This window comes from Sipha flava, unplaced genomic scaffold, assembly GCF_003268045.1.
Source record: "Sipha flava isolate LNK unplaced genomic scaffold, YSA_version1 80_pilon_pilon, whole genome shotgun sequence".
Taxonomy (NCBI): domain Eukaryota; kingdom Metazoa; phylum Arthropoda; class Insecta; order Hemiptera; family Aphididae; genus Sipha; species Sipha flava.
The window spans coordinates 1,216,622-1,241,582 of record NW_020273622.1 but is presented as its reverse complement, the minus strand read 5'-3'; the positions used below and the strand labels follow the sequence as shown (position 1 = coordinate 1,241,582).

Sequence of the window (24,961 nt, the reverse complement as noted above, 5' to 3'; positions counted from 1 at the left end):
TATATATTATGTTCAATATATAAATATCAAATAGAAGTTCATAGTATATTATTATTATTAATAGCAAAACAAAATATAAAATTGAATTTCTCAATCAAGATACTCCATAAGGCTTTAAATTAGTCATCATATTTTTACATCATCTTTTTTTTTAGCAATAGTTTTGTAATATTTTATAAATTAAAATAAAACTTGACAACAATTTGTAGGCAGAATATTCTAATAATAGCATATAATTGACTAAATTTCAGTTATGCTTTCAGTATATTAAAAAAAATTATTAAACGAACTTAAATAGTATACGAGTATATGTACTTACGAAATATTATCTTAAAAATTACTACCGACCTTTTATGAGAAAAAATGAACACATATAAATAAAGTCAAGAGTTCAATTAATAAGTCATTTTTAATAAGTAAACATTTTAAATTTGATCATATTTATAATTAAATTAAGAGTAGAGTAAACATAGTTATAAATATGAATATTATTTCTATTATCTACTCAGAATACCGAATTTTAGATTTGTCCTGCATTATATCATAGTCTAACTTTTTTAATGAAATCATTAATTATAATAATTTTAAGATAAATTCTTTAAAAAATGTATCAATTTTTTTTTTATATTTACTATTGAATAGTAAAAATATATAATTAAAATTATCAACCAAAGAATCTATTGGTCTGAATATCGATGTATAATGAATTTATTTGTTTACAAAAAAATGTAGGAAAAGGAGAACTAAAAGAGATGGTTGGATACGATTGAGAATAATTTAAGTGTTATTGGTGTGTGCGTAGGGGATGTAAAAAATCGAGATGGGTGGAGGTTTAGGACAAAGGTGGTCGATTATAAATAGTTGAGAGAAAGGCGAAGTAGAAGAAGATTCATATACAAATCAATGAGACAAAATCTATTTTATTTTCTCATTGCTACAAAATGTTCAAAAGTAAAAAAAAAACCTAGTTCGTAAAGTTTACCAACAATATTTTTTATAAAATATTGATGGATAAGATTATATAATGATTTAATGATTAACTTAAACAAGTGTTTAGTAAGTAATATAAAATAAGTATATACAACTAATTCAGTTATACTCGTATACTATTCAAAGAAATGTTATTAAAATATTTTAAGTCGCAATGAAGAAAAAATTATGAACCACATAATAATCATAAATTTGTCAATAATAATTGACTCTTATACAAATTTCTAGACATTTAACACTCGTATTAAATTTTAATTGGCATTTTTTTAATCAACAAAATGGCAATTTATTTTTATTGAATGACACAAACTATAGGAAACATAAAATTAAAATGATACTTTAGAATTATACACAACAATTATACATTACAAAATTGTAATTAATTGGATGGTATTATTATACTTACACGCATGGATAATTTAATATTTGGATAAATATGCATATATATATATATATACATACATACTTGCGTTGGATAGAACACCACGTTGAGCCGTCCAACAAGCTAAAATGCCAACGGGACAAGTGGGGTAGCCTGTTGACGTCACAGGACACTTCCTCAGTCTGGGTCAAAGGGAGAAAGCGTCCACCCAGGCCAATCCGATAATACGGCATTCACTACGATTTCATTTACGTGACACTAGTTGTTATTTGTTTTTAGTTTATTCGTTAGTTATAAGGTGTATTAGTATATGATTTTTCTAATACATATATATATATATATATATATATATATATAAATATATGTATTCATGTATGTATGTATGCGTGCGTGCGTTAGACATTTTAATACATATAAAGGCAAGTTTCAATAAAAACATATCCATAGAAGGTTGAAATATTTAAACATTTTACGACTGATATTGGTATAGGTAGGTAATAGAGTTGTTGAATAGTTATATATAGAAACTAAAAATTAACTTTTAATACATTTTGTTTAAGATTTTAATTATTTATAAATAATCGTATAAATTGACGAAAATTTAAGCTTCTAGTATATTGTAAAACATATATTTATATTTATGTCTTCGTTTAAAAATGAAACATTCAAATTTTAAGTCCGGTAATCAAAATTAATGTTTCAATATTATTTTAAGTGATTAATGATGATAGCGTTAAAATGAATAATTCACACTAATCACTAAACCTGTCACTTTGGTGAAAAAAAATGAACTAAGATGTCGAAAGCAGACTGTTAATTCATTAATTTTATCATTGATCATTGATTATAAATACTTGTATGAATAAGCAATGGTTTTATTCAACACGTTACATGTATGTAACTTATCAAAAAAAAAAAAAAAAAAATGCTGTGTTACATTGATAAATATTTTATAACATCAAATTTTCATTTCGTGTAATTTAACTTCTATATTTAGTTTAAAATCTTTTAACTAAAACACCACAAACCTACTAAAAGACAAGGAAATTATGACCCTGGTATAAATTGTTCTATAATTTTCATTAAGCTTCATTTGTACATGCTTTTTAATAGTATGGGCACTAAAAACATTAGATATGAAATTCAGGTCCATTTAATTTGATATATTTTTTTTTTATCGAGATATATATACCTATATATGTGTGTGTATCCAAAAGTTTATAATCGAATAATGAAATTAATATTTAATAGTTACTTGAAACAAAACAAATCATTAACGATACCTAATAAGTTAAAATATTAATTCTTTTTAGGTTTTATTGCTCATTCGGGGTCTTGATTTTTCTACTACTACTTCGCGCGATCTTTTTCATCCCTAATCGCTTCAAGTTTAATATCCTAGATTTAAATTAAAGTGAAGACAAATTAAATATAAAATATATTGGGAGTTGACTACTTATATTTAAAGGGATACTCAAGTTTTAAAATCTATAGACAGAAATAACTAGGTATGTCAGTAAAACGTTGTTATCATGTTTTCGGTGCATTTGATAAAAATACCAATGCATTTTTTATGAAACTTGGCACGTGATGTCAGTCGCTAAATATTGAGTAGTAGTTTGGCGACATACCTAGTTAATTAATCATGAAATTGGTTATCTTCGATTAACATGTGTGATATTGTACAACACATGTTCGTTCTACTGAATGATCTTCAATAGTATAATCCACTACTAATAAAACCGATTGTAATTCGTATAATTATTTTAACTTATTTTGTTAATATTTTAAAATATAAATAGGTTTAGTAGTCAATTATTATTAATACAACGTTTAATAAATCAAACTACTAGTAAAAGTGTCTTAAAATCGAATATTAAAAAATATAATAGTTACATTATTTTAGAAATTAATGTTTAAAATAATATATAAAAAAAAGGTCTTTTCATAAAGAATACCTATTAAATGAGTTTAAGAGACAAAATATATAATTTGTATTACTTATAAGAATCGACCATGGGTATTGACTTTTTTATAAATACATCAGACATTGTTTAAAAGTAATATTACCTATATATATATTGGAAAAAATAAATGCACATTGTATTTTCTTAGGTATTTTTAAAGATTCTATGTATTTAATTAAATGTAGCCTACCTTTTAAGTTAAAATATAGTGTTACAATTTTAGTATATTGTATTTAACGATCCGTTATAATACAAATTAAAAGTTTAAACAAAATTAATCAATTATATTAGTAAAATATTACCTTCTACTTCATTAGCAATAAAATAACTATAATTTATATTTTTTCGTCTTAAGTATGATAAAATCCTGTTTCGTATCGTCTATGTAATACATAACATTATCTCTCAAATTATTATTATAAAGCTGTCTCCAGAACACAATATAGTATACTTCATAAGAATTGTACGTTGTAACTCAATAAATTACTAAGGACATACAATAGAGATGTTATTTTATTCGTTAATCATAGAAATACGAAAGGGAAAATAAAGACGGAAATACGAATTAAAGCATCAATTATTAACAATTTAAAAAATAAGTACAGTTAAAAATGTTTACGTTATTTAGATGCACAAGGGTTTTGAATAATCATTTTTATAGATAAAAAAAAGTATTTTCGAAAACAATCTTATAATTTTAATTTAGTTATTTTATTTGATCTTAAATATATGAGCATTACACTAACATTTAAAATACTTATCTTAGTTCTAGATCAAATTTAAACATAATTATCGATACATTTATTTTTGTGCTTATAGAAAATGTCTTAAATTAAAAAATATATATTATTTATTACGACAGAAATCTGTAAATATTAAAAAAAAAAAAAAAAAAAAAAATACCAAAAGTAGAAATAAGATATTCAGTGACCTCAATCAAATAAAAAAATTTTAAGTCAAAATAAAATGATTTAATTTTTTTTAATTTATAATGAAAATTCAACGTACCTACTTGCAGGAGTTTAACATTCATTTTTATTTATTAACATATTATTGTGTAACAACGATAGCAACTGTTTTTGGAAGCGAAATAAACTTATATGTACATTCATACATAGTACAAACAAAACAATATTTTTATTGTTTAGTAACAGATAAATACATTAATACACCTCACTTGAACAAATGTTTGCATAGAAAGAACCTTGAGGAGCTGATAATATATTATATAACCTATAAACTATATTTATATATTTAATGAACTATATATATATATATATATATAATATATAACACACGTTTATACATTTTGAAAATATTTATAGTCAAATATATGTTTACTAATAGGTATGTATAATTGAGACTTGTTAAGTATTTTTATCATGAAAATGTATAAATTAAAGAACAATATAACTGAAATAATCAAAAATATCACGGTTATTAAAGCAATGGTTAAGTTATTAAGTATTCAGGTGTCTTTGATTATTGACGTAGTAGGAAGGCTTGGGCGGGTCCTATTAAACAGTTCTAAAATCATGTCAAACATTTCGAAAGTATTATAAGTATAAATTACCTTCTATTTACCATATTGAAGAAAATATATTTATTTTGAAAAATATATTGATTGAAAATCAAATTTCCGAAAATTATTAAATACCTAGTTATCTTATTAAATATAATACCTACTACTAAAAATATAAAATTACCTAAGTATCTAATTGTTTTGGGCACAAATATTATTTGAGATAACTTTTAAATTATTTTGCTTAGAACATTTTATAATAATGTTATATAATAGGCTTTTATACATTTTTTCAATATTAAATTGTGTTTTGTGAAAAATTAAACATTTTTTTATTATTTTAAAGATGAAGTTTATTTTAGATATATTTTTAATACCTAGTTAGTTTAAAATATTATGAATATAAATTATAAAATCTGTCACAAGTTATGACACATTAGACAGAGTTGATTAAGATTCAGAATAACATTGAAGTTTAACACGTAATTCGTTACCTATAGTTAAATACCCCATTTCTTAAATATATTTTAATAGTAATAAGTAGCACATCACGAAAGAATTACCATAACATGACCTTGTTTGATTAGTAAAGGTTTGAACATTAGTATTGACCAATTGGGGATGGTTATGAGTTATTAACCAAAGTGGATTACCGTACTGCACATGCGAATATCCTTAGCTGCTCATTAAACTTAGAGGTCGCTAGTCTCGTAAAATCGTAGTGTTTTTTCGAATAGGTCATTGACATTAAAACATAAAAAAAATATAACGTGTACAAATTTTTAGTTTTATATCACTAGTCAGTTAAATGGACAAAACTAGAAAATGACGAACAATACATCTTTGATTATTATGAGGTCATTATTAAAATTCGTATTAAATCAATGAATACACACATTTTTATGGAAAGCATACAAATGGAAATAATAAATATTTTGATAAAAATGACAAACTAATAAAATATATTAATTTATAGCTTATTAACCGAAGATGAACAAAACAACAAAATACACCCATGAATAATATTAAAATATTATTACTAAAATACAATTGGTAAAATAATTTAATATGGTAAGATTATCTTATTTATATATACGAGAATAAATAAAAAAGTATACTTGACTGCGACAAATAATTTTTAAGTTTAAAATATTATTTTATAATATATATATATAATAACTATACGATATAACGGAACACATTAAAATCGAGATTAAAATAAATATTTCTCAGTAGACATAGATAAATCAGTAAATATGTAATAAATAAGTACTACTACGGACATACATATTATGTACTACGGACAGGGCCGTGGAGAGAAATCAAGGGCCCTAGGGGCAAATTAATCCAGGCCCTTCTCATACGAGGTATTTAAACTTGCCACTGACATCCAGTGTCGTCTTTTAAAATGTGTATACCAAGAGATAACGTAATCGCAGTCACGGTTATTCCACAGATTTGATGAAAATAATTATTTATAGCCTATAGGTCTTTTTTGAAAATGTTATTTATATCAATATTGTAGTGTTCACTTTATTGTAGACTCGTTATAACTAAACAGCATACGTTATAATTATTTGGGTAGGTTATTAGCACGATTCATGTTGGTGATCCATAAATAGCTCGACACCATGACCGAGACGTAGTGGACTTGATCAGGCCCCAGAACCCTGGGTTACAGCCCCTGCTACCCACCCCTCTCGTCGGGCCAAACTATGGATACATGTGATACATGTAAAGTGGTATCACAGTCAATGCATATACATATAACGGATAAGTTCACATGGATAGGCTTAGAAATCCGTAAATATAAATAGTATTTATTATTAGTAGATGTAGGCACTTATATAATAAATTAAAATATTAATCAGCGGATGGGCATACAATAGTAAGTAGGTATGGACCACATACAAAATAACATCAAAACAGTAATGATTAAAAATTAGTCACATTATGAATTATCAGGAAAACAACTCCATACACGGGAATTATATATCACTGCCAAATTCTGTGTTGGACATGTGTTCACATAAGATCAGAGTATATAAGAAGGTCCTGAACAGACCCATTTTGAAATATATTTTAGTCCGATTGTAACATCTTCACGGCAGTCAACTTAATAAATTAAATGTTTTAGACTTAGAAAAATTTTTATGTACTAATAAAGTAATTAATTGAACTTAGAATATTTTACAATAAAAAATAGTAACTCAATTTAAAAATTGAGTTATTATTTAAAATACAAAACTTTTGACTTGACGGCACGCAACACAATTTGACTAATATACTAAATTTGTGCTAATATTGAATTTTCAACAATTGTCATTATACATACTTGTAATTTTTGGCATGTAATATTCGGTTCCCTTTCAATACGAATAAATCTTTTGCCTTGGCATAGAATGAATTAAAATTCCGATTTTTCGGGAGTTTTAGGAAAAGATACTCCCGAAATCTTCCTTTCCGATTTCACATATGATATTAATCAATAGATGGGTGCACCATGTAATTTATAATATATTTGCGAGCTATTATAATATATTAATGAACATAAAATTAAGTAATTAAGGTATAAATTAATGAAAAATCATTTGATTTCCTGCATTTTTTATAAATATTAACGGCACTTTATTTACAATTTCATCCCTCTCCGTAAAGAGTTCATATATACTGCAATGTGTGCAAGATAGTCTCAAGGGTTTAAAATATATACATTTTTAAAATAAATTAACTCGTTAAAAAAACACAGCATGATACCTGTACTCAATTTTCATTTCACACCCTAATAAAATTTGGCAATTATAAAAGCCTCAGGGAAAAAAGGTGAAAGGTATAAGGTAGAGCAGTCAGAGTACAATAGAATAACATTTATAATATAAATTGTGAAAGAAATATTTTATCATCAAAATCTATTTTATCAAAATAAAAAACGTATACTATATATGCTTTAAAATAAACAAAAATAAGTTTTTTTTGATTATTTTAGTAACATTACTAAAAATATAATATAATTATAATTCAAATATAAGTTCTCTTATAATTATTTTAGTACTTAAAACGGATTTATACGATTATTCATAAAATATCATATGATTCTTAAAAAAGTATAACAATATATTTCACGGTATTTACTTATTCAGTTTATTTTCTAGTTTAATGAAAAAAATAAAAATTAGATTTTGTATTAATTTAGATAGAATTATTAATTTAAAACTTTTAATTTTGTTATTTACATAAATCATTAATAACATAATTTGAACAAAAAAAATGTAGGAAGGGAAAATCAAAACAATAACTTTAAAATTAGATTTAAAATTAAAAGCTGAAAAAATCAAACAAGTATAGTTAAGTAAAAAATCAGTAACTTGAATGTGAAAAATAAATGTAGGTGTCTATCTAACAATCTAACCAAGAATATTATTAACAAGTTTTTCATTTGTAGGTTTTCAGTTATTACATATGCTTAGACGTATTACATATAATACTGTTTTCAAATTAACATAATGGCCGTTAGTTTAATTTATTCTAGTATTTTTAGATAAAAGTCATAGTAAGTAAAAAGTTTTTTTTTTAATTAGCTAAATAGTATTAAAATGTTCATCATTATAATTATTTGAAACCGAGATAAAAACCACTAAACTCAATTTGTGCTTCGATGTTTAGCAAATTAGTGTAAATATAATTATTAAAAGTAATACTCTCGTGGATAATACATGAATATTTAGTACTTTATAAGAGTAATTAAGTATTTTATAAAAGACGAAACTCAAATAATATCTAAATCTTTCTATAATCTGAATTAATTTTAAGTAAAAATGTAGTTATTAAATCTGTTTTGAGTTAATTCAATATTCAATATATATTTATATATATTATTTCTTTTATACAAAATTAATTATATTAAGGTATTACAGGTATCCTAGGATTATAAAAATGAAAATTCTTATGATTAATAATAATAATTAATATGACAATAATTTTTTAATACATACATATCACACGTTGCAAAATTATATTTTAATTTTTTACTTTTAAGTATGTACATAAAATAACAGTAAATTTATTTTTACATTTTTATTAAATTAAAAGTTATTGTAATGAAAATAAACCTCAAGTGATAAATACTATACATTTTAAATTTTAGTAAAAATATAGGAATTTCACAGCGTTTGTTAAGAACCTGGTTAAATATTTAAAACTATAAAATACTTATGCTACATGAGCATTGTGTAATTTTGACATGTCTATAGTCCAACAAGCTATATCCATCATTCAATCGATAAAAAATGCTACTAGGACAGCGTTTAGGGTATTTCACTGCGTAAAATAATTTATTACAAAAGAAGCACACGACTCGAAAACCAATAGTTTTCTTAAATTTAAAGAATGCAATTCAACAATAAATAAAATAATACCAGATTTAAATTACAGGGAAAAATAATTTCACAAACCTGGGGTAAAAATTCTTAAAGTGAATTTAATTCAGAATGTCAAAATTAATTAACTAAAACGGGAGTATGCATCATTACATCATATTACGAACATAATATACTAACTTTAAATGAAGGCATACAATACAGTTTTATTACAATAAAGCTATAATAAAGATAAGAATTAAAAAACTACAATAGGTTAGAAGATATTATAATTTATAATCCCAATTATAATCAGTAAATTTTATTTTTTAGCTTTTCGTCCATTGTTTTTCACTGAAAGCTTAATAACGAGCTTATTATTGAAATATTTATACATCAAAAGTTCTATTTCCTACTTTAAATTTTCAACTAACCATTATTTTAGCATATTCGTAAATTAATTTATAATAAATATTAAAACTGCAAATATTTCAAAAAATAAAATTTAAACAATATAATATAATGATAATAGGACGCAACCTCGGACTAAAATTATTATTGTTTCTATAAATATTTTCTACGGAGTATTGGTACCACCCGTGTCTGATTTTAAATTCACAAATATATTTACATTATATTTTCGAATTCTTTTATATTTGAAAATATAACAGTAATAACAGTTAATCTAAATCTAAATCTTTGAGATATCAATAAAAAACAGACACATAGTAGATTATATTTTAATTCTATAATATAATTAAAAAATATTAGTGCATATGATTAATTAATATATTATAAGAGTTTACTAAGACATGTAGTATTACTATATTTACCACTTCACTATATAATAGGTTAACTATTTTATCTAAGTAGGTACTTAATTAGTCATCTTGACAAAAACTACGGGTATATTTAATTATATTACAATTTCATTTAAGTATTATCATTGATTATAAATAGTACTATTTAGTTACTCTTTATAATCAATCATATTATTCATAACCTAGATGTTTTAGTCTTTGCTAATTTGTTGAACTTACGTATGGGTAATATAGCACAATATACAGGGGCATAATATTCAGAGATAAAATACATTAAGAAACTGTAATACTTTTCTGTTGTAGTTCTTTCTTATATCAATTTCGATTATTATAATTTATTTCATTACGATAATAATAATTTAGATCCATTCAATTAAATAGGTTTATTTTATTAAGCCTATTAATATTTACTTTCTTACCTATTTTGTTGACCATATGAGGTTTTAAAATTAATATACTCGTAACTTACCGTTATAGTATTTTTAAAATGTTGTTATATTATTTTATATTCGTGTATATATTTACATAAAATAATGGAAATAAAACAATCGTTTTATTCACGTCTTTTTTTCGTTATTACAAAGGATGTAATTTTGATAATCTGCAATTGGTAGGTATATAGATTGGACAAGTTTAATAAAAACATAATATATAGTTCTACAACGAAAAAAATCAATAGGAATCAAAATTAACGTCACATATATCCGTCTTATACGGTAATCATCAGAATCCAAACTATTAAATTATAATATATAACAGAGATGAGAAACTCAATGTAACAAGAGGGCCAACTTTTAGAATTTCAAATTCTGGCAGGCCATAGTAAAAAAATGAAACATGAAAAAAGGTCACCGAAATTGACTATTAGCATTTATTTTCAACAACTTAAGTTTACGTCTAAACCATTACAATAAAATAAGTACCTAACACATATACCTAGCTATGTTAGCTATACCTACCGATATATAGGTATATATTAAACTTAATAATTAAATGATTTAGCTGGAGTTCAATGATAGAGAAAATATAATATCTACATTTTACGATCAATGTGATAAAAATTAAAATGTGATGAATTGTTTTGAAAATATAGTTTGAGCCAAAAAAAAAAAGTAAGGGGCCGCCAGTTACCCATCCCTGATATATAATATTAAATCTGATACTCGAATCGATATTATATTCAAAAACAATAGTGGTGATAGAAATTTTTATTTATTTGGTATAAGATTTGGACTTGTTACTCATACACTATTATATATTGTATTGTTAATGTTGTTGATTCGATAATTTTATTGGAAAACTTTTTGTCGACTATTGATTTATGTAAAAACATAAATGTCCAACAAAATAACAAATTTAGATAAAAACAAGAACCTACAACATTTAAGGTTAACATATAAGGTAAACAGTCTTCAGGGTTCAAATATTATTAATTTAATGTTATTTAATAATATATATATATTAATTTAATTAATATTATTAATATTTTATTGTTACATTAGTTCATGTTAAAACATATTTTATATTTTCAATATTGTATAGAATTGAAATGTTAACAATATATAAAGGCATACAAATTTAAGAATAATGTCTATACCAATAATTATTTTTTAAGATATATTTGAACCTTAAAACCAAATTAAAATACTTACTACAAAATTATTATAATATACCTGCATAAATATTGAGATAAATATCAAATAGTATAGCTTCAAAATAATGTTTTTTATTTAAAATTAAACTAACAAATAATAAATAATAAAATAATAAATTACATGAACATATCTTAATATCTTAAAATTATTTCAAAATTGTTTATTGTTTTTTTTAACAATTTAAACAATATTATGATTGTTTATGCATTTATACTATACATTTTTTTCAATGTTAATTAGACTGTGAAACTACATAAATTATAACTAAGCACATCACACAAGTAGTCATAAAATAACTATAAAGTTAGCAAAATTGGTTAAATTGTTTAAAAATTTAATATGTTTCTAGAAGCAAACCATTGTCATCAGGAAAATGTTTTTGGCAAATATTCAATTTGGACTTCACCCAGAAAAATCTAAACTAATATTCATTACATTATGACTTCTTAATATCATTTACACATTGCCATTAAAATATTTATCTTTTCTAATTTTTTTATTTTGAACATCAAAACTTCTTAAAAAACAAGACTTATTTAAACATTAATAAAATAACAAAAATGAATATTTAGATATTAAATATTTTGGCCCCAAAAACTTTATTATTATTAAATAAATAATTATAATATATAAGACTTACAAAAAACTATAGTAATTATTTCAAATTTTAATTTTTTAAATAATAATAACTATAATTTAAACTTAATTTTTTAAAACAATTTATCACTTAATTAATTGTTTGCTATTTTTGATCTGTACCAACCTAACTGAAGTGTATTGATTAATAACATTGGACTTTGCATATGACTAGATATGAATATAAAAAAAAATCACATGGTTAAAATCTAGCATTTGTTGAAGAATACAAAATAATTGAACATTTTTAAGTAATAAAAACGAATCCGAATCTATTAATTATGGTAGAATGCTTTTTAAATTTTATATTTTTCATATTTAATTTTTATTTTAAAAATTAACTTTCAAAATATATGAAATGTAGAATAATGTAATTGTTATACATTTTAAAAAATTGAGCATTGATAAATATAACCAATTTTCAGAGTGCATAAAAATATTAATTCTTTAAGTTGAATTCCAAGTCAAAATTTTATTTTTTGTAAATGTTTTTTTCTTCTGTTCTTAGAGGTTTGGTAGGATTTGATAGGATAATATAATTATTTTTTTAAAGTCATATCTATACTATTTTCAGTATATGAAACCATTAAATTTGAAATATAATCATTTCATGAAAATTTTAACTAACAAATTTATACAACTATTAAGATCAAAAATATTATTAATAAATAGTACCAAAATTATGATCTAGCCTAACTGTACTTACATTTAATTAATACTTCAATAGTATAAAATATGACTTAAAATAATAAACTATACCTATTTAAAAATATTTTAAGAAATTATATAATTTTATTGTCTCTACCCTGTGGCTAGGAAAAACTATTGATATCACAATACCTACCTACTGGCTACTGAAATAGAGTATACTGATAGCTACTTAGAACCAATTTTAAATACAAATATGTACAAAGTTTAAATACAACTAATTATAATACCAATATAAATAATTTTGACGAATAAGTACTTTATCTTTACAATTATTTTTAACGAATAAAGTACCAACCGACTTAAGAGCTACATTAAAAGTTAGCAGAGCATACAGAGAAAACATAAAATATAATAAACAAGGTATTTTTTTTTTTATTTTTTTTTGGTGAATGAAATATAATGTTAATCATTTCAATACAATAAGGAAAAATGATTTAAGAAAAAAAAAATTCAAACATTTTTCTTAACTAATAAAAATTACTCAAAAAAAAAAAATATTATACAGAAATTAAAAAACTTAACTAAGTAATCTTACCGTAGTGTTTGTGCTAGCTACTGTCTTGATTAACGATGAATTATTCCAAATTGTATTCTCTACAGTTATTTCACGTCACTTATAGGTAAATAGATTTTAAAAAAGGAACAAATTTTGAAAATTATTTTTATTTAATTTAACAGATGACCAATCGGTACGCGTTTCATACCGGACACTTATATGGACAATATTCAAACAGAAATGTTAGGATAGAACAAGCTAAGCAAAGACTCAATAACATTAATTGTCTGATAAATTGGTCGTCCAGTACTCGGAGCGTAGACTTTATAAATATTGGTCATGTTCTCTGTGTTGAAACTCAGCAGACCACAAATCAACGGACAACGGAAATATTATATTAATTTAACAGGTTAGACACACACTTACACACTTACACTCACACACACACACACACACACTCATACATAAATGAGGATACGAAACTGTGCGATACTTTTTTCTATATTTTCTCTACGGACGTTTGTAGCGGAAAAAAAAATAATAACAAAAACAATATTAATAAAACAGTATTAAAAAAATAATAATTTAAACAAAACTTAAAAAAAAAAAAAAAAAAAAAACAAATAACGAAAAAAAAAACCAATCCCACGACGTAAGAACGCACAGCGCACGGCACACGACGACTACCTACGGAACGTACACGCAGACTTGAAATGAGACGGGAAAAATAAATAAATAAATAAATAAAAAATATACATACGATACGCTCTATAGGTAATATACATAATGTATACACCTATACACGCGCGTACGCGAGCGCTCACTTATGTTGTGCGGTGCACGCGCACGCACGCGCACATGTGTGTTATGACATGTACCGTACGCGCGTGAACCACTGGTGCACATAAGCTTTTATCACTGGGCTGTTGTAATTAATGCGGACGACAGGTTGTGCACATCGGACAATCGAAAGTTTGCTCAACCCTTTCGTGATAAGAACTCGTGCCCGGCGCCCACGTCCGGGCCACCAACCGTCGTCGTCGGGGCGCCAACGATATCTCTTCACCCCTCCGCAGCATCATCCTTATCATCGTCATCTGTGGAACGTTACGCTCCGCCGGTGATAAGAACGCTGTTCCGCCGTTTCCGTTCACTCCTGCGCCGAACCCAGCCGCGTAATTCAACATACGGACAATCGCCTCCACCCTCCCTCAAAAACGTGTTGTAATAACCGCGAATTAATACACGCGATATACTCCGCTTTACAGCACTTTATTGACCCAATCATTTTGAAGGAGTGCAATCACTCCACCGTCCCCAAAATAACCTCCTGCCGCAGGCTTGGAGGAACTGAAACGTCCTGAGCCGCGGAGCTCGTAATCCGTAACGGTTCCCGTGTCCGGCGATCACCGCAGCAGCAGCAGCAGCGTCCAGTGCGCGGAACCACGGAGGTATCGCGCGAAATCGGTTAACGCCTCGCCTGAACCATGCACTGTGCGGGCACCCGCGCCACAACCACCACCACCCGGAGCAGAGTGCACGGATGATAGGTGTTATCTGTTCCGCGGTGATACCACAGGTCCCCGCATGACACGCCGTCCGCCAGGCAGAACTGTGATTTTCGACGCGTTTTCCCGCCGTTTTTCCCAACCGTCGGTTCCTAATGATAGGCTGATAACGTTGTTCTTCGAACGTACAAGTCGTCGCGCCGTGTTGACATTGTTCTTTTACTGTGACAACAGTTCTCGTACGACCGAAGTGAAAATAAGCGAAAGCTACATTATATTGTTATGCGTATGGTCGCGTTTCGTTGCACCGCCGTTTAAAACAACACCATTCGATCCGTGTCGTAACGGCACGGTGCCGTCGAGTAGGATGAACGGTTTCGGACATGACAACCCCGGCCAGAGCATATTTCAGGGCTCAGACTTGGCCAACATTCAAGTGAACAATGACTCTCAAGACGACAACGAGGACCATTTGGACATTCTAAGGCTGGACCAAGAGGTATTCTCATTTTTATTTTATTAGTACGTTTTCCAGTGAGTGGTTAATGATTGTTTTCCTCGTGATTTGTATTGCAGTAATTTGCACGGCTCTGTTCCGTTTTCGGGTTCACATCACCGTGTGTTAATTTCTTTTTAAAGGCCGACGATTAAATGCTTTGAAAACCAAGATAATCTTCCTCAAATTAAATATGTTGCTCAAAATTATTTATGCATTTCTAATGAACAAACGTTTGGACAGAGTCAAATATTACTGTTTTAAAAAAAATATCTAAATATTTATAATCATATTAAATTATATACATAAATATTTAAGATAAACTTTTTAATATTTTTTGGTTTTCGTATATTATAGATTTCAAATTTATATTTATTTTAATGTATCTGTAACAAATCAATTTAAATTAGGGCATTTTCATATATATCCTACTATAAAAAAATGTTGGTTAATAATTGTTTGAGTTATGTATTTTAGTATTGTAATTATTATTTTTAATCTAACGCAATTATTTTGTTTTGCATATTATTTAATAAATTTATGAAAATGTACATATAAAATAATAGAACGTAATGTATAGCTTGTAAAATGATTAACATTGTTTTAGCTTAAACTTGAATTGGACGAAGTATTCAATGAAAGTGGAGCAAACATGAGTGTTATTAGTTCAAGTCATTGTAGTGATGCTTCTGAAGATGGTAACTAACTATTGAATTATTTGAAAATATTATTACTATTTTATTTCGATGGACTGCTTAGGTATTGCTTTAGAGATAATATAATTTATTAATTTTTACTAATGTTCAAACAAATTCTTAATTCATGAAAAATAACTATCAACTTTACTTCTTGGATTTCTAATATCATTTTATATTATTAGGGTGAGTAAAAGTTATTCATTTTAAAATGTACAACAATTATCAACACCTAAGAAAATATTCATAATAAGTTTTTTTTTTTTTTAATTATAAACCTGAATAATTTAAATTACCTACCTCCTATTGTTTGATATTTTAAATTGCATAATGTTGTGTATTCATATTGTAACTTGGCAACCATATGCATGCATATTAGTCTATCTTTAAATGTTAATACTTTTATTATTGATAACTATTTTTCAGAGCTTGAAAGTAATTTAAGTCACTCGCGGTCTACTCACAAATTAAAGAGAAAAAAAGCACCAGTACTTTCTAATCCGGCATTTGAACATTTACAGCATTATGTAAACACTAACTTTCAACCTGATTTTCATACAGATGGTAAACAACAGACATTTACTAATTCATTACTTTAGTTCTTATTGATTAAATAACTTATTCTTATAATTTTATTGTAGGTTCATATCCTTCCCCAATACCACAGTATAATTCTCAACTCAAAAATGATAAACTTGTTACTTCCAATGATGTTATAGAAAATGTTAGCAAACAATATATTTATGAAGGTAATGTTACTTTTGAAAAAATTATGTATAATAGATTAAACAAATGTGTTAAAGAAATATTGATATTTCATACTACTTATAGTTGTTTATAATAACACTATTGATTAATTAAAAACATTTTAAACTGAATATATACTTATAATAATAGGCATCAATAAATTATTGTCATAAAATATAATTATATTATGATTTTATAGTGAACAAATCAAAATATTATTGACTTTATATATATAAATATATCATACTATTATTAAACGTTAATACCCTTTTATGAATATTTTAACATTTTAAAATACAGTTTGTTTTTTAATTACATGTAGAATTTGTGTTTCTTCTTCTTCGTATCTGACCATTAAAATGGTATACTGCCATACATAATTCTTGCCACTTATTTCTATCGCTAAACCATTCGAAATCCAGCTCAGTCCTTTTTACGTCCTTTTTTACTTAATCCTCCCACCTTAACCGTGGACATCCCAGAGATATTTTTTCATTAGGAGCCCCACATTGTACCAGACGAATTTGTGTTTATTTTTCATAAATTGCTTCTAAAGTATGTTGTTAACATAGTAAAAGTGCCAGCCTCATATATATATATTAATTAAACCGTTATTATAAATTGATTTAATGTATACACTTTACAGGAATATCAAATGAAACAAATTATGAAACTTTGCAAGTTCTCTATGAAGTGAAAACTAAAGAAGTAAAAAGATTGGAAAAAGAATTGTTTGAATTAAAAACACAATCAGAAGCAAATATTGACAATTTTCGTAAACAATTATTAATGAGTGAATCTGAAGGTCAAAGAAGAGTCATGGAGTATCAACGTCAATGTGGTAATAAAATTAAATTTCTGTACCAGTTAATTGATATACTTAACTATTATAAACACTACAAGAATTTAATGGTAATAATATCTTACTCTATAATAAAAGAACAACTTCATACAATCTATTAAATGTCTACTTGATTAACATTTTATGTGCAAATTATTCTGAAATTAATGTTAGTTTTAACTTTTTCGTTGTTGGAATATTATTTTTATTATAAGTTGAAAAAAAAATTTTGTTTTAAATATTATAAAAAAATTATAATTTAATTAAAATGTAATTAAAATATTTGTCTAATGTATCTCCATGACAACTTTTGTTTTACTAGTTAATTAAGTTATTGTTATACTTATACTAAAACTGTTTTAAACCAAAACATTTTGCTAGAAATAATATTAAATATTTAGATTCACCTTTTAATATTAAATAATCATAAACTTTTATGATGTTTCTGTAAAGTATTCTGAATCCTTTTTTAAAAGAATATCTCCTTTTTTTAAATAATTTTACAATTTTTCCATCATATGAATTGCATTCATATTTGTATGAAAAAAGATACATAATATTTTATAATTTTATTATTTTGCTTTCTATTATTTTTAATGGGGCTGTATTATTACTTTTAAATTTTGTTGCAACTGTTTATAAACTATAAAATATTAAAAAATTATTAGTCTTCAGAGTATAATTTTTTATAAGTATTCAAGTAATTATTCTAATTACTTTTAAAAAGTATTTTATCCTATCTGATACTTTGAAATTTGGTTATCTAATCATACACTAGGACATAACTTAAAAGTTTTTTTTACATTAATACAATTATTATTTACAAATTCTATAACTTGTAATCAAAGTATTATTAGTGCATCACTATTTAAAAGTTTTTTAAAAAAACATTTATGATTTCTTGAGTCATTATTCATAAAAATTTTTTATCTATATCAAAAAAATTAATAATACTGAATAATCGTAGAAAAATATAATTTAAAAAAAATAATAATAATAACATAAATAAAAAAAAATAACAATTTGGTATACTTATAATGTATATGGTTTTATCATATATTTTAGAAAGAGAAAAAATACTATATATGAAATAATATTATTTTTGTAAATAAATATAAAGAGTTCTATGATATATATAGTAGTATGTGATAAAAGTATATAAATTATAAATGTATCAAATTTTTATTTTGTTTTATTTCGTATGTAATATATAATTTAAATAAAATAAAGTATTAAATGAATAAAAGAAATTCATTGTCAGATATATACATAATCAATAAAATTGTGACTGTTAATAAGTCATAAATCTGATAATGAATTTTTAATTTGAAATCCTTTGTACTTTAAAAATATAACAATACTTCAGGCTAAGCATTTATTTATTTATTTTTGTGTATGAACCATTTGTTTATTTATTTAAATACTTAAAGTTTTATATTATTCATTTTAAAACCACAACATTTAGCAATATTTAGAAAGCACATTTATTTTATAATAGAATAATAAAATATTATTATATTTTAGAGAATTTAAAAAAACATAATGAACATTTGGAAAAAGAAAATTTAAAGTTGAAGGAGAAAGCAGAAACTGCTGAAGCATCCAATTTTAAGGTTAATTTTTTGAAAATTATTATTTGTAAATTTGTTTTTACTTTATGGCTTAATTTTAAAAATCAATATTGATTATAGTTAACCAAAGAACTAGAAAAAATTCGCATTAATATGATAAACCTTGAAGAACAGCTTACTAATCTCTCACGTAATAATGGATCTAAACAATATGACACAAATGTTGACTTTATCATGAATGATTTAAAAAAGAAACATAATCAAGAAGTAAATAATTTACAGGACCAATACAAAAGTATCTTAGAACAAATTAAATCCAAAGTACTGTATTATTTGTTACTTAAATATATATATGTAATCATTATCTTATATTTTATAGGATCATCATTGTGCATTATTAACTAATGAATTAAGAAAATTACAACAAGAACATCATAATACTATAGTGGAAAATAATAATATTATTAGTAACTTAACTAAAGAATTAAGTATGGCACAAAAAAAAAGACTATCAAATTCCAATAATTCTGATGAAATTTTAATCTTAAACAATCAGCTTATGGAATGTTCTAAACAAAATCATGATTTAAATAGTACATTGAAGAAGTTAACAGTGAGAATATAGTATAATATTAAAACAGTGTATTTTTTATTAATTAAGTTTTCTCTTTAGGCTGAAAATGAGAAACTTCGTGCTAATTTAAGTTCTTCAAATGTAAGCAATGACAAAAATATTGTAAATGATGTAAGTAAATTAGAAGAAGATTATCAAAAGAGTATAGAATTGTTACAAAAACAAAGAGATGATGTAAAACAATTAACAGAAATTCTAAGTAAGAAAGATAGAAGTATTGCTGAAATGGAAAAAAAAGAAGTAACATATCAACATTGTATGCGCAAAATACAGGTAAAACAACAATTATAAATTTTCCAATCTAATAAATTATTTAAATTTTATTCAACATATTTCAGCAAGAATTGGAAAAATATTCACATGATAAAAGTAATGGTGATAGTTCTAATCATGATTGTGAAACACTTCGTAATGCTCTTGAAATGCAACTTGAAGATACTATGTGTAAGCTTATTCGAACTGAAGAAGATATGTCTTCATCTGCAAATCAAACTATGGAAAAAGATAAGTTGATCAGCAATAGTTCAATTGAAGAATACATGCATTATCATAAGTCTTCATTGGAAAATGTTACAAAACAGAAAAATAAAGAAATAGAACTACTCAAGTACGTTTAAATGTTATAAAAAGAGAACTGCATCATTTTTCCTTAACAAGTGTATTAAAATATCAAAATTTAAAAATAGTGGTAGAAAACAAGTGGTTCTTTTAAAGTTAAAGCAAATGCCAGAATTATTTATTTTGTTTTCCATAACCCTATAGTTAAACAATTAGTTAATTAATTAGTACTGGAAAATATCTGAACATTTTGATTTTCAAACCTTATAATTATAAAATAATTTTTTTAATATTATTATTTAATATCAACATCTAATCAGTTAATTTTATGTTTTACTTAATCAGAATATTAATTCATTCTCAATTTATTACTATGTATAAAATTGGATTTATATCATTGATAAAATTAATACTTCAAAATAGCATCCACATTCAAGTATTTTTTTTTTTTTTTTAGTAAAAATGTGAAATCCATACATTTGACTATATTACATCTAAGCTATCAATTTGATAAAATTAATTCCCAGAAAAAATAAATATAATGGATTTTTGGGTATTTGGATTTAAATTATTTTCTAAAGTTTATTTTTATTTTTTGAGTACTTAAAGTGATTATAGTGTAATGTATACTAATAATTTCATAAATAATATCCAATCACATTTAAATTTTTTTTTTCCATTGATTAAAGCCTCCAACTTTTTTTGACGATGGGTCAATTCTGAGATACATTTTGGCATCACAGACATAACATTTTTAGAGGAATAGAGAGGTAATGAAATTAAAGAATAGATAAGATTTATTTAGATTTTAGAAAAGTTTACTTCTTATTTTAATAATTTAAAATTGATTTTATTGAGGTACGAATAATTTATTCAATGAAAAGTTTGGAATTACTGTTTTTTAAATTTTTTGATGGTTTGTATTGAACTTTGTTATGCCAATCAACAGAGTCGCTTACAAATTTTCATTGCTTAAGTTACTTTTATACTTATATTTGACGTATTTCATTTTTAATAATATCTGTTCACATAAGTAGAATATAAAATATTGAAATAATTTAGTGTGCACATTTTTTTCAAATTTTAAATAATATTGACATAATATCAGGAAACTTGGTGGGCCGGTTTAAAAAGCTTAATGGGCCCTAGTTTGACTAGCTTGACAATAGGTTGGTGACCCCTGGGTTAAAGTATTAATATTGTTTAAAATGTCAGTTTTACTGAAAATTATTTTATATTATTTACCTCATTGAACAATGGATAGATATATTATAATACATTACTTAAGTATTTGAAGGATCATTTTTTTCTTTGGTATTGTGTTTGTACAATTTTAGTAGGTAGCAAATTATAAAATAGTTATAGATAAGTTAATCTATTACTATAATATATAATATAAAACAACCAACCCTATGGTTTGTTGTAAATTTTAATTAATATTTTTTTTACTGTGCTTATTAGTATTACTTTATTCGTATAATCTGATCTTAGCATTTATAAAATAAAATTATTAATAGTAAATTATTAATAATTAGTGTTACAATTACGACATTATATATTTTTATTCCAATCAAATCAATGTGTACAATTTTTAAAAATTTTATTTTTCTGAAATAATAATTACTGTTTTCTAAAATTCTGAAAATAATGTTTTATAATTTTAATTTTTCAAATTCAAATATTTAGAGACCGAATAGAACATTATATTAAAGAAATTGATGAACTCAAACAACTCTATGTTAGTGTATGTTCAGAAAAAGAGCATTGTTTACTTGAAAAAGAAAAATTAGAAAAACGTTTTGATGAATTATCTACCCAGTTTGAAACACTTGATAAACAGTATGGCTCTGTAGTAAAAGGTAAGTGCTTATAAGTAATATAACCTATCATATGATGATTAGTTAAAAGAACAATTGCATTAATAACAATCCTAAATTATTTAGAAAAAGAAGAATTAGCTATAACTTTGATTGGAATAAAAAAAGAATCAATCTCTAATCAAGATCCTTTGCAAAAAGAATTGGTAAGTTTTTATCTACTGATGATATTTTTGATTACCTTGACATGGAAACTAAATTGAAAACTAGTATTATGTTAAAAATAATAGTTTTAAAAATTGTAAAATTGTTAACATTTAGTAATTCTAGAAATAATTAAAATATTTAGTATTAATTGATTATTAATTAATTTTATTTTTACATATTTGAAGTTAGAAAAAGAAATAATGGATCTAAAAAATGAATTAATGTTACATAAACGTCAAAAAGAAATGATTGCTCAATTGAAAATTGAATTGAACCAATCTAAAGAAAGAGTATTATCCTTAGAAAAACGATTACAATTAGAATGTGATTCTAAAGTTGCTATTTGTGTAGATGAATTAGAAAATTTAAAAAAACAATATGACGTTAAGGTAATTGAAAAATTTTAGTTACCAATTGTTCATTAATATTTTTTAAATCCAAATTGTATAAAACAGGTTGAAGAATTAAAACAAGCAAAAAATACAATTTCCAAGTTAACCAATACAGATTCGCAGACATCTACAAAAGTGATAGATGAAGAAAAGATTTTAAAGGCAAAATTATCTGACTATGAAAATTCAGTGTCTAATTTAGAAAGGAAGCATAAACTAGCTATAAACGAAATAACATTTAAGTATAAAAAAGAATTACATGAATTAGAGATGCTTTATAATAAAAAAATAAGTATGTATACATTTTTAAAAAAATAAAATAAAAACATGAACATAAAATTGAACAATTTTAAAATCAAGGTGAAGAAAAAGTTATTTGTGCAAAAATGATTGAAGAGCTTAAGAGCAAACATGAGATTGAAATGGAGAAACTGAATTCTGTGGCCAAACAAAACGCAGCACATTATGCTTCTCAAGAGTTAATACAAATTGATGCTGATTATCAGCAGAAATTTGAAAAAGCTAATGAAATTATAACATTAAAAAATAACACTGTAAAAATATATTATATTTGTTTATTTTGTATTTATGTCAATAACTTACATATTTATTAATATATTGTTTTACGGAATAGATCAAAGAACTTGAAATGAAATTAGAAAATGTTCAAATGCAGGTGTCAATGAAAAACAACCAACTACAACAATTGAAAGAAATGCATGCTAGTTCTATAGATGTGGATATATTGAAAAAGCAAATTGAAGAGGAGAGGTCTAAATTTGCCCAAATAATGACTAATTGGGCCCAAGAAGTAAGTTGGTAATCATAATAAATGATATTTTATAGAAATAATAATAACTATAATTTGATAACTTTTTTTTTTTTAATCTGTTATCTAATAATTTATGTATTTTAATTATGAACATATCTTAATTAGGTTTAAAATATATTTTTATTAGATGCGTCAAATGAAGGATAAACTAAGTATAAAGGTGTCAGAGTTAGAAAAGTTGCAGGCTAAGTATACAAAAGTTAAACATGCTGCATTGGGATATAAACATGCCAACCAAAAACAACAAATTGTTTATAATGAACAGTTGGTGAATTGTATTCGTTTCTTAGATCAACTTAATACCAAAACTGATCAACTATTAACATCCAGAGAAAATGAAATTCAATTAGCACTTAAGGAATTTGAAAATGATTGTAAACAGAGACGCCTAGCATTTAATAATGTTAACAAATTATCTAGTTTCAACTCTAATTGAGTTTCTGTTAAAACATGAATTTTTTTTCTGTGTACCTTATTGTGATTTTTTTTTGAATACTATATGTTGAATTTTTTTTAAATTTTATAATTTTTTTTTATCGAAATGATATTTTTTAAAATAAAATCATTTAATTTTTTACTACCACTAGTATACCATTTTTTTTTTTTGTTTTTAATTCAGTTATTCTTGTACATATTGGTAAGTTTCTATTATTTGTATTAGGAAACATTTAAATATGTAAACAATAAACAAATATCAATTTTAAATAAATTTTTTATGTTTCATGGGTTTAAATTATTTAAATTTTTATTAAATTCAATGTCTAAATGACTTGTTCAAAATTTCATACTTATGTCATGAGTAGGGAACAGATTTATATGTAAATACATATTTTTATTAAAACGAGATATTTAAAATTTGATAAGAAATGTTCATGATTTAAATCATTCCTATTAATATGATGCTTCTTTTATTTTACATATTTTTACATATTTTGGTATAATTACATATTTTTACATATTTCACTAATTTGTAAATATTTTTAAACATATTTTATTATTTCATCATTCATACGTCTTCTTCGTACAAAAATACAAGAAATTATTTCAAATTTATATCCAGAACTTCTATCGCTATTAGAAAAGCTCAAAATATTATGCAAAATGAAACATTGAAAACTAATTTAATTT

General features: G+C 24.4%; 2 protein-coding genes across 3 annotated transcripts in view; one reads left to right on the top strand and one right to left on the bottom strand.

Annotated features, from left to right (window-relative positions):
• The window catches only part of LOC112693108 (V-type proton ATPase 116 kDa subunit a), a 35,493-nt gene extending 21,389 nt beyond the window's left edge, over window positions 1-14,104 (bottom strand). For both annotated transcript variants that reach the window (XM_025568027.1, XM_025568029.1), the window contains exon 1: window positions 13,575-14,104. The gene's annotated coding sequence lies outside the window, so the exon portion shown is untranslated. The remainder of the gene's footprint in view (window positions 1-13,574) is intronic.
• Window positions 14,102-24,332, top strand: LOC112693107 (intracellular protein transport protein USO1-like). The gene is made up of 17 exons (XM_025568026.1): window positions 14,102-15,542; window positions 16,147-16,237; window positions 16,661-16,798; window positions 16,876-16,983; window positions 17,628-17,822; window positions 19,347-19,435; window positions 19,514-19,714; window positions 19,773-20,006; window positions 20,067-20,300; window positions 20,366-20,634; window positions 22,272-22,444; window positions 22,529-22,608; window positions 22,795-22,998; window positions 23,065-23,293; window positions 23,362-23,555; window positions 23,636-23,812; window positions 23,961-24,332. The coding sequence occupies exons 1-17, from the start codon at window positions 15,123-15,125 to the stop codon at window positions 24,267-24,269; spliced, it is 3,345 nt and encodes a 1,114-aa protein (XP_025423811.1). The 5' UTR covers window positions 14,102-15,122; the 3' UTR covers window positions 24,270-24,332.
• Window positions 24,333-24,961: the final 629 nt, after the last annotated feature.

Excerpts from the sequence above, each read along its gene's own strand:
- LOC112693107 (XM_025568026.1), top strand. The coding sequence starts at position 15,123 with ATGACACGCCGTCCGCCAGGCAGAACTGTGATTTTCGACGCGTTTTCC. Across the intron at positions 16,984-17,627 it reads CAAACAATATATTTATGAAG|GAATATCAAATGAAACAAAT; the intron begins GTAATGTTACTT and ends TACACTTTACAG. Across the intron at positions 23,294-23,361 it reads GCTTTATAATAAAAAAATAA|GTGAAGAAAAAGTTATTTGT; the intron begins GTATGTATACAT and ends TTTAAAATCAAG.